This window comes from Centroberyx affinis, unplaced genomic scaffold (assembly GCF_046629955.1).
Source record: "Centroberyx affinis isolate AG114_WGS23_722 - 3 ecotype Tasmania unplaced genomic scaffold, CSIRO-AGI_Caff_v1 ptg000318l_1, whole genome shotgun sequence".
Lineage (NCBI taxonomy): Eukaryota > Metazoa > Chordata > Actinopteri > Beryciformes > Berycidae > Centroberyx > Centroberyx affinis.
In genome coordinates, this window is record NW_027278994.1 from 180,493 (window position 1) to 193,972 (window position 13,480).

At 47.2% G+C, this 13,480-nt stretch overlaps 2 protein-coding genes across 2 annotated transcripts; one reads left to right on the forward strand and one right to left on the reverse strand.

The window, feature by feature from the left end:
- The first annotated feature begins 72 nt into the window (after window positions 1-72).
- ttc9c (tetratricopeptide repeat domain 9C) lies at window positions 73-3,715 on the forward strand. Its single transcript, XM_071515171.1, has 4 exons — window positions 73-198; window positions 1,225-1,585; window positions 2,028-2,210; window positions 3,104-3,715. Exons 1-4 carry the CDS (start codon window positions 187-189, stop codon window positions 3,259-3,261), a joined length of 714 nt encoding a protein of 237 aa, XP_071371272.1. The 5' UTR covers window positions 73-186; the 3' UTR covers window positions 3,262-3,715.
- Window positions 3,716-3,969: 254 nt separating this feature from the next.
- Window positions 3,970-8,965, reverse strand: LOC139640959 (uncharacterized). Its single transcript, XM_071515156.1, has 4 exons — window positions 8,767-8,965; window positions 7,938-8,177; window positions 6,656-7,686; window positions 3,970-6,616 (listed from the first exon to the last, which is right to left on the reverse strand). Exons 1-4 carry the CDS (start codon window positions 8,963-8,965, stop codon window positions 5,105-5,107), a joined length of 2,982 nt encoding a protein of 993 aa, XP_071371257.1. The 3' UTR covers window positions 3,970-5,104.
- Window positions 8,966-13,480: the final 4,515 nt, after the last annotated feature.

Genomic DNA, 13,480 nt, shown 5'->3' on the forward strand with positions numbered 1-13,480 from the left:
TTTTCACCATGTCTATACTGTCATTTCCTGTTTCGGCCGTGTGGTGGCAGTACGTGCCATAAAGTTCAACTGTGGCAGGTATGACCACTGAAGAAAAAAACAAGGAAGTGCCTGGAAATGTAAAGATTTTTAACAGTAGAATGGTTGTCAAGTGCAAGAAGTAACCGTCTGACGGTTGTCTTTCTCATGGCCTGCAAGGTGAGATGATATATCACAACTCCCCCTTTATAATTTTAAATGACGCATGTGGTACCACGCGTTAAATGTTTAGCCATGAAATTAACAGGAAGGGGTTAGTGTGCGAGGAGGTGAAATTAGCATGGTAGCTAGGTTAGCTGTAACGCTCATTGCTGTAGTGTAGCGAAGTGTAGCCCCGATGCGTTAGGTTCTCATATGGAGAGAACGTTACGTGAAACTCAATTCAAATATCTTACAATTGAATGTACTCTTGCTTTTCGGGAAATTAAATTGTTGGTAACACGAATCGTTAGGGGCTACTTTTAAATTCGGCTTACACTAAATACACCAAGCGGGATTATTTCAATAAATTCAAACTTTTTGAAATATATATTTTTATTTCTACGTTCTTGCACCAAGATACGTTACTCCGTGGTGGGCGGTAGCGAGTAGATGAGAAGGTTTTACTGAAATAGGCTAAAGTGTTTAAGCAGAATTTACTAGAAGACCCAAATGATTCGTAAAAGGTCTTAAATCATGTTATACCAGCTATAGAAAAAAAAATTGCCAGTTTTTGTGATGGACGTTGGCATGACGTTATGTCTCACGTATCAGAGCTGGTTTAGTTTCCCTGCCTGCACCAGCAACTAACAGACTGCGGCTGTAACCTAGGTCCATGTTCTAGTCACAACTGACTGAGATATTATTTCTTTGAGAGGCCATACCGTACTTGGACGCTCTGAAACGTTGACCACTCAGTAGCCTGTTTTAAACAGTAAGAAATATCAGCAACCAAACACAAACAGAAAGGCATCAACAAAATCCAATGCCAATGAACCTAAAACCCTGATAAGAAGCAAACAACCAAGTTTGGGCCCCACAGCAGCCACACAGATACAGTGCTCAGAGGTATGGAAATACTTGAAATAGTGAGAGCAGCTATAACTGATTTTCCCAAAATGTGTCCATGTAGCCTGTGTATGTATGGATGTATGTTCTCCAAGCGTCTCTAAATACATGAAATTACTCTCAGTCTCATCTCACCAGCCATCTAGTTCCACGGCAGACATGGAGGCTGCAGGAGGAGAGGAGACTCCAGAGATGCTGGGGGCGGCGGCAGCAGAACCGAGCTCTTCTGGCCTTATAAAGCCCAAATCTTCCTCTGCCAAATTGGACGCCCAGCTCCAAGATGCGGTCCGTCTGAAAATGGAGGGGAACGCTTTCTACCGGGAGAAGAACATCCGCTCAGCCATCGGCCGTTATCACCGCGCTCTGCTGGTCCTCCGGGGCCTGGACTCTGATGTGACGACGGCGGTGAAAGGCTTCGGACCTGAGGCGCCTGCTCTCACAGCCGCACAGGAGGAGTTACTGAGGAGCACACAAGTGGACTGCTACAACAACTTAGCTGGTAGATAATGACTACATCCACACAAATATTGTTTGCTTGTGCACTTCTTGCAGGATTTCTCTCCTACTTATGTTTGGCTTTCCTGGCTGCTAGAAAAATCAGACGGATTTATTATTCTCCCAAAACAGTATACAGTATAATTAGTCCATATGTCATAATAAAGGTCTAGGTATCTAAACTACATCCATTGTTGAACGACCACAGACTGAAACAGGTACTTGATAGATCCTGGAGGAAACCCTGGTTCCAGCACTGCAGTGTTCCTGTCTCCACTGCTATAAAAATCTAGTGGAAACAGCATCTTAAATAAAAAAATAAAAAAATAAATTACAGGATTTCCTTTAACTTAGGCAGGTATATAAAATGTGCATAAACATGTGAATATGTAACATTACTTTACTGATATTTTTTTGCCCACTCTCTCTCTTCCCCTCTGTCTCAGCCTGTTTGCTCCAGAGACAGAGTGTTGACTACACTCGTGTGCGGGAGTACAGCCTGCGGGTGCTGCAGTGGCGGCCGGGTGATGTCAAAGCACTGTACAGGGCAGGAGTGGCCACTCTGGAGCTGGGAGACGCACAGACCGCCAAGCAGTACCTCACCCAGGCCTGCAGGGGGCAGCCTAACGGTAAGAAAGGACCCGGCACACCAGGACTTGTGTGTCATCCACAGCAGGCTTCAGATGTCATCCGTAGGAGGAATATTTATTCATTTAGATATTTCTGGTTCTTCGAGCACAGAACTTATATATACCCAGTGTATAAATGTAATATAAGTTTTGACATTTTTTTTTTATTTTCAGGTGGAGATTTGTCTCAAATTACTACATTTCTCCATTGGTTCTTATAGTTCATAAATATTCACTTCCTCCTTTTACTGCAACCAAGTTTGTAACAGATTCTCCTGATTACCATTTCATATTTGTTACCAGTTCATATAGCACATAGTAAAATTGCTTATAAGAAAACATTGGAAGAAGCATTGGACTGGATGCTTTTTCATTTGGAACGTAGTCCAATCAATGCGAAGCAAAATGCTGTATTACCTTAAAAGGATAACTGTTTGCAAACTCTTGATCTACCAAATATGGGAAAAATCTGAATGTCATATTTGTGTTGTATGAAAGCTCATTTCAGCTAAAAATATTTGGCATTCTTCAAACTTGAGCTGAAAAAGAGCAAACTGTACTTTTACTGTACTCATGCATTTCATGAGTCCCCCGTTGCTTTTCTGTATATTTTTCCAAAGACCAATATGACAAATATGTGACATTTAAAGAAAGTTTAGAAAATGTTCTTGCACCATGCCCATTTTCCCATTTATCTCTGATACAAAATAATGCTGGATAAAATACATATCCACACATGCATTACCTTTTTCATTTTGCATAATTCTACAGATTCCCTCCTTGCCTCCTGCATATTTGAACACCTGTGGGATCAGAGAGAGAAATGAAATGAAGATTCCTTCAGAAAATGAGCACAAAACCTTGATTCTTCTTTTTTTCCCCCCCCGTTGCAGATGCTAACGTGAGGAAGCACCTGCAGAGGGCTGAGGAGAAGCTGGGCAGGGAGTTGCAGAAGGAAAGGGCCATGTACCGAGGCATGTTTTCCTCCGGCCTGAACAGCAGCGCAGGAGAAGAGATCAACCAGACCAACGGCGCCGGTGAGGGGGTTTAAGCCCACCAGCTCGGCCCACCAAAGAAAGCCTCAATCTCCGAGAGAGACTTTGTTCGACCTCTGCTGACCGTAAACTGGGAGAGTGTTCATATGACCCGCCTTGTGTTACTAATTTCTGCCTATCTCCTTGAGGTGTGCATGAGGAGAGCGTAGTCTATGCTTGCCACTGAGGAAAGTGGAGGTGACGCTGCTGAAGATGGGAAGGAGAGGGCAGAAAGGACTTAGTTTCCTAGCAACAGGGAGATGAAGCTGAATGTTTTTTTTTTCTAAGCTTAAAAAAGCAAGGGTCGGAATATCTCGCAAAGATGCATCTGGAAGCTGCGCTGAGACCGTTTTGTGCACTACTCAAAGTCCTGTTTATGCCTTCACGATTGTGGTAGTCTCTGGTCAGTGCTGTGAATGTTGATATATGTGTTCCTGTTTTGATTTGGTAAAATAAATATTTTTTAAATTATTTCCATGCTCAGAAGTCCTATCAAACTCAGTTATTTGGATGTAAATGCATTCTTTTGATGGAAATAACACTACATAGGAGCTGTATAGATAATATAGGTATTTCAGGCAGAGTACATTTTAGTTAGAAGTTTCTTTTATTAATTATAAGCCATGAGAAGCCACATTTTGTCTCAAACAACTCTTATCAATAGTATTTTAATCATTCGATATACGTTTCAAAATCCTGAGCACAATATCAAGTTAAAGAGTATTTGCTTGATTTTGGTCAATATCTGGCCAATATGATTGTACTTCAAAGGCAATATTGCCCACAAAGAAGAGGAATATCACATTCTCACAATAGCCATTATCACTGAACAAAGTCACAGAGCAGCATGCAGGGGGGAGCGCACACACACACACATTCACACTCATGGTTTAGAGTAGGGTTTTTGACCGATATTTTTGTACTTCAGCTGCTGACAGCCAATATTTTGTGCCGATATTAAATATCTTTAAGTTTGACCATTTTCCTGCCCAAAAATTACAAGTGTCCCTCAGAAATTTATTCCTGTCAAGGTGGAGAAGCCTCTGAAACAGCATTTAGACCATGTGACACTAAACCTCCAATGAAACCCTCTTTTAAGGTTTGCAGCTCCTTAAAGGATTAGTTCACCCCAAAATGAAAGTTTCAGTCATCTACTCACCCCTATGTCATTTGAAACTCCACTGCAGTTCATAGGACAATCAAACACACAGCAAGTTAGCTCCAAACCATTGAAGTTAATGAGGCCATCTTTTTACAGGTGTAAAATGTCCATCAAATTTCTCCAAACAGCTTTTGCTTCTGTGTTTTGTAGCCAATCGATTGCACTGTGGATCTGTGGATCCAAAAGTGCAATATTTACCTCATTATCCCCTATATTTTCCTTATCGACAACGCATTATTCTACAGTGTGCCAACAGTCACCCTAATGTTGCAAGCAGAGTCTTCCTCCAGAATGCTGTAGGGTGACGAGAGCATTGTCAGCAAAGAAAATATGTCATAATGAGGTAAATATTGCACTTTTGGGCCCACAGTACAATAATTAAGCTACAAAACACTTTTATTATGAGGCACAAACTGTTTGGAGAAATTTGATTGGCATTTTATGTTTTTTAGGAGCTGTAAAAAGACGGCCCTGTTAACTCCCAAACACGTTGGGCCCATATCTCATATTTTAAATGGCCAATATTGGTGAATCAGTATATCAGTTTAACCCTAGTTTAGAGTCACAAACCTCTAAGTTTGAAAATGAAAAATGATGGCACTTCCCTTTACATAAAATAAAATACAAACCGTCACTGGTGTTTTGATTGTAACACGTGGAAGATGCAACTATTGAGATGCGCATTTATTGGACATGTCTCACTTCTTGGATGTTTTCCGTTTGAGGCTCAGGGACCTCATGGAGCCAAACACCCTCCTCCCCAAGTCCCGCAGCGAACGGGAGCGCTGGAGGGGCATCCGTGGGGGAGGGGATGGAGAGAAGGAGGGGGAGGAGAGAGGAGAGAGGGAGTGGCAGCTGCCTTCCAGGCTCTGAGAACGAGAGAGGTTGAAGAGGCTGGCGGTGGAGGAGAGGCGCTTGTCCTCCTTGACTCCCAATGATCTGACCCCTTCCTCCTTCTCGATCTCCAGGCCGCCTCGTCCCACATCTAGGGAGGAGACCCAGTGTGCCCGCCTGGTGGGCTCCTCTCTCTGGGCACGAGGCACCAGCAAGCCCTGGGACTCACTCCGGAACAGAGCCCTCCTGGAAAGCCTGAGGCTGGAGCTGCGTTTCTCCCTGTCATCCTTCCCCCTCTTCTTAGAGAAGGTGGGAGAGCTCTCTACTTTTGGTCTCTTGTCTTTACTGCTGGACATGCCCTTCACCCTTTGATGATCTTTCCTCCAGCCTCCGCTGTTGTTCCTCGTCCATCCGTAGCCGTACTCAGCTCTGTCCATCTCCTCTCTTTGAATCTCCGCCTCTTTCCCCCACAGGCGTCCCTCGAACCCCCTCCAGAGTTTGTTGGAGGTCTTTCTGGGCGTCTGGGCTGCTGTTCGCTCGTTCTCCTCCTCCTCTCCCCAAACAGAGCTGTAGTTCTCTCTCTTGGCGAAGCCACTCACCGTCGATGCCCTGATCAACTCGCGGGATGCATGCTTCCCTCTGTAGAGCCCCTCCCCCTCCGCCCGCTTCCACCCACCACCACCCACACTTCCTCCTCCCCCACTCTGCCGAAGTGATCCCCCCCTTGGCCGGATGCCGCCGTGATCCAGCGGAGAGGCCCTGGCGCGGGGCAGGGAGCACTGGGAGGGCGCATCCCGTCGGAACACAGACAGAGGGGTAGGGCCCAGGGGGGATGGCTGGAGAGGGCGGGGAGGGGAGCGGCCCCTGGGTTTGGGACGGGAGGCGGGGGAGGAGGCCGTGGAGGAGGGAGGGTCGGATGGGGAAGGGGTCTGCTGGTAATGGCAGTGCGAGGAATAGTGCGGAGAGGGGGTGTGAACCGATTGGTAAGGGTGTATGGGGCTGCTGGAGTGTGACAGGGGGGAGTGCGAGAGAGGAGGGGTGAGACTGGACTGAGACTGTGGAGAATGGGTGACACTGAGAGACAGCTGTATTGGTCTCTGTGGATTCAGGTCAGTCTCCATGGATGCACCTCGCAGCTGCACTCTAGAGTAGTCATGCGACTGCTCCGTCTGGGCCGTCAAGCGATTGTGACTTTGACCCCTCGCCTCACCTGCAGCGTCTGCCTGGAAGCAGTCGACGTCTAGCTCCACACCTTGCTCCATCAGCCCCACCACCACCGCTCTGGACAGGCCGGAAAGGCGGGAGATCTCCCCCACCATAGCTGAGTCTTCGCTCAGCTTGGGGCTGGAGCCGGGATCTTGGATCAAGCTGCTACGCTGAGACCCAGGAGCTGATCCAGAATTCACACCAAACACTGGTACTCCAGGCCCAGGCGGGGCACCGCCGCTCCAGTCCAGGGAGCGACAGAAGGCTGATGGCCCCGATACAGAACTGGTCCCGGACCCCGAAGTGACCTCCAGAGAACTGCGGTGGCTCAGGGTGGAGGGGCAGGTGGAAATGCGAGGCCGAGCTCTAAGCGCTGGGGTCGGGGTGGAGGAGGACAGTGATGTAGCAGAGGCAGTGGAGGTGGCAGCAGCAAAGTCACTCCTCAAAGCTCCGCTGGTTTTGGAGTTGTCCACCACACCCAGGCTCGTATTTAAACCCGGGGCCAGGTTGAGGTTGAGGTTAAGATGGAGACTTATATTCAAGTCTTCTCCGGTTGCCGAAGGAAGGTTGCCCAGGTTGATGGAGTTCCTGCTGGCTTTTTTCCCAATACTGCTGAGGCTGACTCTGGCTGAGTTCCCCAGCAGGGACTTGCAGGGCGTGACACTACCCCCTGGCAGGGTGGTGGGTGTACTGCGGCTCTCGAAGGCAGAAAGGGACTGGGTGGAACCGTGACTTTTGCCAGGTGTACGAAGGCCCCGGTGGGTGACTGGGCCAGGGGTGGCAGCCGGAGTGAGGTCCGAGGTGGAAGAGACCACCCGGCGGCGGTATTGGCGAGCCAGCCGTGAGATGTACTGCTCCAGCTGGGTGAGGGAGGCCGGGGCAGGGGGCTGGTGAGGCTGGAGGGCCAGACTGGCGGCGGTGGTGGACCTTGGCGGGTCATCAGGATGGGGTCCTTCAGGGCTGGGTGAGGCCGACGGCTCCTGGCTGTGGGACGTGAAGAGGGGGCTCTGGAGGGCCACGGCGTGCAGCGGGCTGGGGTAGGGGTACACCTCTTTGGTCCGACGGGACAGCAGGTCCGTACAGTAGCGCGGGTCCAGCTGGGTTCTCGGATGGACGGAGGAGGTGGAGGAAGGGGAGGAGGGGTCCAGGAGAGAGAGGAGGGAGGAAGGCTGAGGGTCACCGAGGCCCGAGCAGAGGTCAGACAGAAAGCTCAGTCCAGTCATGTCAAGGTCACTTGGGACTATAAGAGACAACAAGAGAAGAAGGGAATTGGGTTATTTCAGAAGAACTCGAGAGAAAAATACATTTACCTTTCAAATTATTTTAAATATTTCGTTTAAATCAATCTGGGATCTTTTACATTGTAAAAGTAAAAGAATGAGGAAAAAGGAAAATGTGGAATGTGGAAATTTATTCGACTGCTGCACTCATTGTAGACTGCTCTAGACTATGGAGTTCAGCCACATGGATCCATAATATCTACCAGCTCACCTGATACCGGTCTCCTCTCTGTTGCCTCCGTGTCTTCCTGGCTGTTCTGTACTGCAGGCTGCTGCTGCTGCTGCTGCACTGCACCTTCCAACCACTGGGTGTCGCTGTTGTCACCAGACAGAGGGCTCTGCTCCCACAGCCTGACGGGTCTGGCCAGTGGACCTGGGCCTCCCTGAGCTGCATCACTGGACACAGAGTAGCACGAGTCTGACAGAGAGCTCCCACTCACTGAATAGAAACCTGGACAAGAGAGAGGGAAATTCAGTGTCTGTCTGTGTCTGTGTGTGTGCATGTGTCATGTCTGGCAACATTAAAGTAATAATTTGCAACATTTTCATTTAAATGAATGGCTGTTTTGCTTCTCTCTATTGCCAACTGATACTAAACACTCGGTGTCAGGTAGATCTTTCCAGGGAAAAACTACTGATGTGTTTATTTGGATAAATAGAAGAAGAAGTGGGTAGTTAGAGCAGACTGAGAAAAGGGCCGAGGCAGGTGTATGGGCATAAACAGAGACAAGAGTAGCAGTGAGAATGGACAAGAGTTGGGCAAGAAAGGGTGAGAAGTTGTTGACAGTGAGAAGGAGGAAAATGAATGAGTGAGTGCAAAGTGAGATAGAGCGAGAGTAAACAAAGGCAAAAAGGGTACGGTTAATGTTTAATGGGACTTCTCTCACACAAGGTGAGCTCTAGTTCCAACAGAAGGTGACAAACCGTGTTGGCTATTGTACAGGCTCGTGATGTGGACCACACGCCGTCAGAAACACCTGAGCATGAATGTGTGTGTGTGTGTGTGTGTGTGTGTGTGTGTAGCGTCCACCCAATAGTACCTGAGCTAGGTCTGGAGTCACTGTCCAGCTGGACCGCACCGCTGGGGTCCGGAGTCGGGGGAGACAGCAGGTCAGAGGGGGCGTCCCAGGACAAAGTAGACCAGCGCAAGTTACCACCCCCGCCATTTGTGGAATGGACCGTCCCGTCCCCAGGGTGACCGCCACAGTCCACTGGGCTGCTCTGACAGGGTGGGACCATTGTGTCTGAGGGAGAGGGAGCCTGAAAAACACACAAAAAGGAGCGGGTATAAAGCATACAGTGGGACATCACTCATTGGAATATACAATGCAGGGCTGGCTCTCTAAAGTCTAAAGTGATGATTCACTTCTGTGGAACATTTTCATTTTGTAGTGTGTTTACCTCTTCAGGCGTTCATGAATGGTCAAACGCTAAAACTGGCCCCTCTGAGGACCCTTACTCCCCACCTCTCACTTCATTTCATCTGAAAAATCTAGTATTACTTCCTTCTGTGCCTCCAGCCGCACTTTTCAAGACGTTATCTGCCTGTTATCAAGAGCCAAGGCAGCTACTATTGGAGGTTAACGACTCCTAAACTTCTCCGCAGGTGTATGTGGTGAAATGTGAGAATATGTGATACCAAAAGGGGGAAGAAATCACTTGAAAATGCAACAATGAAGCCCGTCAAAGCCTCAGTGCAGCCGTTCAAGTCACGACATGTCTTTGACGGGGCTGACACAATAAGAGACCAGTGTGAAAAGAAGCCCAGGGTTTGTATGTCCATGACGTCATTCACCACACACACACATACACATACACCCCGATGATGTCACCACCCTTACTGGAATAGTCAAGGCTGAGGCCCCACACAACAACAAGAATAACAATTGCCACGTCAAGCTCGCTACTTGAATAGCAGAGTGCCTCCATTTCCTAGATTAGTAAGGGCTTGCTATAGTGTGCCCCCCCCCCCTCACCCCCGCACCCTCCTCACCCCCCGCAGGACAGCAAAGAGCCCATACATTAAACTGATCAGGCCCGGACAACAGAAACACTGTGAGTGGCGGTTAGCGCTGATCAATCCCCTTGTTACTGAGGAAACAATGCAGGTAGTGAGTCACTGCTGGGGTGAAAGAAGGGAGAGAGACAGAGAGGGGGGGGGGGGGGGGTGAAGGAAGGAGGCTGGGGGGGGGGGATTTGGAGGATAATAGTAGAAGACAGATGACGTAACAAAGAACAGCGGGAGCGGCAGAAGGGAAGGGGGATGGATGGATGGCGGAAGGAGGGAGGGAGGGAAGAAGGAAAGGGGGCCGAGGGGGAGAAAGACTTTCAGACTTTGACCTGTCTTAAGGCTTATCTCCTCTCTTTTCCTCTCCTCTCCCCCCCCCCACCGGTGAGATTAGGACCTTCGTCTCATTTCTACCCCCCTTTATCCTATACATTCTTTCTCTTTCTTTTATTTTTTTGAACACTCTATGCATTTAAAGAAGGGAGCCGTGGCTGAGTGGGTGACCGAACGAGAGAGGGAGAAGAAGAAAGAAAGAAAGAAAGAAAGAGTGAGTCACTGAGTGAGTGAGTGAGGGTGGTAGAGGTGGGGGGGGGGGGGGTTGCCGGGTGATAGAGAAGGGCATCTTGAAGGACCCCCCCACCACCACCCAACTCCCCTTGACAAATAACCCCCCCCACACACACTTCTATAATATCCTCCTAGCCTGCCACCCCCCTACTCACCATAGCTACAGCTGCTCTCTATCTCTCTCTCTCTCTTTCCCTTCCTCTCCCTCTCTCTCTCTCTCTCTTCTCCTCCCACACAGAACCTCAACAGCACAACAGGCCTCGCAAAATATTTAACCCATCCTGAGCCTAGACAAACGCGATCGGGTCTTCTTCCGCTCGCATTGTTGCCATTTGTCGCAAATGCACACTCACTCTCTATTCTCTCTACATTTATCCCCTAATTCTAACCACTTATGTCTAAAACTAAGCTCTAACCCTTAAAAAAAGAAGCAAAGATCTCCAAAACTGTCTTCACTTTCTTCATCGTTCTGTCCTTGGACAAACATTTGGCCCCTCCACACACACACACACATTACCCACATTAACCCTCAGCAACATAATGCAAAGCATGTTACGGCATATAACGTTACATAGAGACGGGTGCGTGATCAAATCATAGAGGCTGACAGACAGGCAGGTGGGGGTCTGCTCCCAGCTCTGTAATATGATATGGCTTCATGTGAGGGAGAAACGCAGGCTTTTACCCCACTGGAACAATATGTACAGAATGTATAGGTTGATTAGATAATAGTACTGCAGGGATCTTAGCTGCACAAGCCACACACCTCCCCCTAAATGTGTGTTACATGATTAGAGCGAGGGAAATTGCGGCGGGTGTCATGTTTGTTAGTTTGACCGAACAGTGCAAGATGGAACTAGTAGTCAGATATACTTGCATGTTCTGCATGGTGCAGTGTGTATCATCCATGCATTATTAATACGGTATTCAAAATTAAAAGCGTCCCACACTGTGCATGTTCATCTTAAACTATATCTATTCCGGTTTAGTGATGCAATGCATTTCAACGTTTATGCGGCGTAAAGGTGATGCATAGAAAAATCAACACAACAGACGTTTTCAGAGAGTTCAGACAGATCCCGAGGCTAAAAACCACCGAGACAAAAGCTGTCTCACTCCAGAAGTCAGGCTAATAGCTCCCTGTGTAAGATGATGCTTTCGAGTACTAAACCTAATTTCAAGACAGGCTGCCTTGAGAAAGAGGGCACATACACACATTGGTACACACACATTTTGAACTAAGGCAAGCTCTGCAAGTCTGCAGCACATCCCCTGCTTCTCCCAACCCTCTCCTCTATGTGTTTTCTAACCGTTGAATTTAGCTTCTGAAGAGTGAATACTGGACTGGCTGGGTATCCGCTGTCAGCACTTCACCAACTTTTGGCCTTGACATCCATTTTAAGGCATCAAAAGGTATTGGAAGGTGTGAAAAAAGGTGCTGAAAAGTGTGAAAAGACTTCAAAATGGTGGATTCTGACAGTGAGAAGTCAGGTTCTCAGGTTGACAGACATTTATGGATGAAATCAATGGAGCGTTGTCTGGTTCTACTTCTAAAAGCAGATGGTGTGTACAAATGGTTAACAGAGAATTATTTATGTTAGTGAATAATGAAACGTGCTTTCATTCCACAAAGAAAGATATTGAAAAGACTGTTGTAACATTTCTGACAAAGCTCTCCCCTAGTTTGTTTCATTTCAAACTATATCTATGTTTTTCCATCACAGATGACATTCCACAGCCATAATCCTCTGCTCTGCACTTTCACAGATTGAAAGAGTGAAGCACATTTGAAGAGTTTCATTCCAAAATTGAATGTCAACCATTTGGGGAAAAAAAAAACACCACCTACTCTTATAAAATGATTGCTGGCGTGAAAGTAGAGTGCATTATGTTCCTCATGAGTCATCTCAAGACTTTGTCTTCCAAAATAGTTCTATTTTTAAGTAGAGCAATCTGTGTTTTTCAAAACAGTGACTAATGAATTTCAGGTGGCACGATTTTGCTAAAATGAATACATACTTGAGGGCTGAAACCTTCATTTACAGTATAAGTGCAATTTTTCAACCCTTATGAGAAGAGACAACACTCTACTTTCTCTGCCTTGTTCTCTGTTCAGATGGGCTGTGCTGGTTAAAGTTAATACGGTCACTTTGGCAACAGCGAGAACAGCAATTTTTCTGCCTCTATGCAAATGTCGGCGCGCGTTGGCGGAGCCCGGCTCGGGCAGAGGGCAGGGTGCCAGCCGGCTCCGCTACACTAGCGGCTCCCTTCGGAGGTGAGAATGAGTAATGCTGCTCACCCTCGCCGTAGGATGTCTCAGCACCGCGGGGGGAATCTACATAGGAGATGTGGAGAGGTGGGTGGTGTAAGAGAGAGGCGGGCAGCGCGTTATCAGCGGCGCTTCAGATTCACAGGCCCTCGCTCAGACGGGAGCGCCGTTTGTTTCACTGCACCGGTGAAACAGATTTTGTTGTCTCTGGTTATTTTCCTTCCTCTAGTGCGGCCTAGGAGGGATGCATTTCATCTTGTTTGAGGAATATTTTGGTCAATAAATGCACCGTTCTGCAAAGTCGGAATGGAAGGATGACCTCAATTTTGACCTGATTTAGAAAGAACATGTATTATGTTGGTGTGTTGCAGGCTGCTGAATAACACCACTCATTGGTAGGGATGGGATGATATATCGGAATTCAGCATATCGCAATACAAAATGTGACAATACGTATCGTGGGGCAGAAAAATGAATCGTGATATTAGCTACATTTTATTCTGATGAGACGGCTTGTCCATCACAATTTCACAAGCTTTCTATCCAACTTATATTATTTGCATTTTGTAATGACATTTTTATTGTTGTTTGCATTCTAGCAAGCCAATTCTACTGCTAGAAAGATTTGTGTTTCAGAAATAAACATAATTCTGCACAGTCAGACTTTGTTGTCATGAACTTTTATTACATTGTATCGTGGTTGTATCGGATCGCGTATTGAATAATATTGTGAGATAAGCAGATCGTCCCATTGTTACTCACTGGAATCACATACACACTCTAATACCATTTTGTGCAGAGTGACAGAGCCAAAGTCTTTGTTACCCCCTGTGAAAAGGGAATACCACTCATGAATTCATGCATGTTATTTGTGTAGTGTTAGAACGGCCCAATTCATATCTGAGGTGAA

Bases quoted from the DNA above. Each gene is read 5' to 3' on its own strand.
- ttc9c (XM_071515171.1), top strand. The intron at 1,586-2,027 runs GTAGATAATGAC...CCTCTGTCTCAG, and splicing joins CTGCTACAACAACTTAGCTG to CCTGTTTGCTCCAGAGACAG. The intron at 2,211-3,103 runs GTAAGAAAGGAC...CCCCCGTTGCAG, and splicing joins CTGCAGGGGGCAGCCTAACG to ATGCTAACGTGAGGAAGCAC.
- LOC139640959 (XM_071515156.1), bottom strand. From the start codon at position 8,965: ATGGTCCCACCCTGTCAGAGCAGCCCAGTGGACTGTGGCGGTCACCCT. The intron at 7,687-7,937 runs GTGAGCTGGTAG...TGTCTCTTATAG, and splicing joins AGAGAGGAGACCGGTATCAG to TCCCAAGTGACCTTGACATG. The intron at 6,617-6,655 runs GTGTTTGGTGTG...CCTGGGTCTCAG, and splicing joins CGCCTGGGCCTGGAGTACCA to CGTAGCAGCTTGATCCAAGA.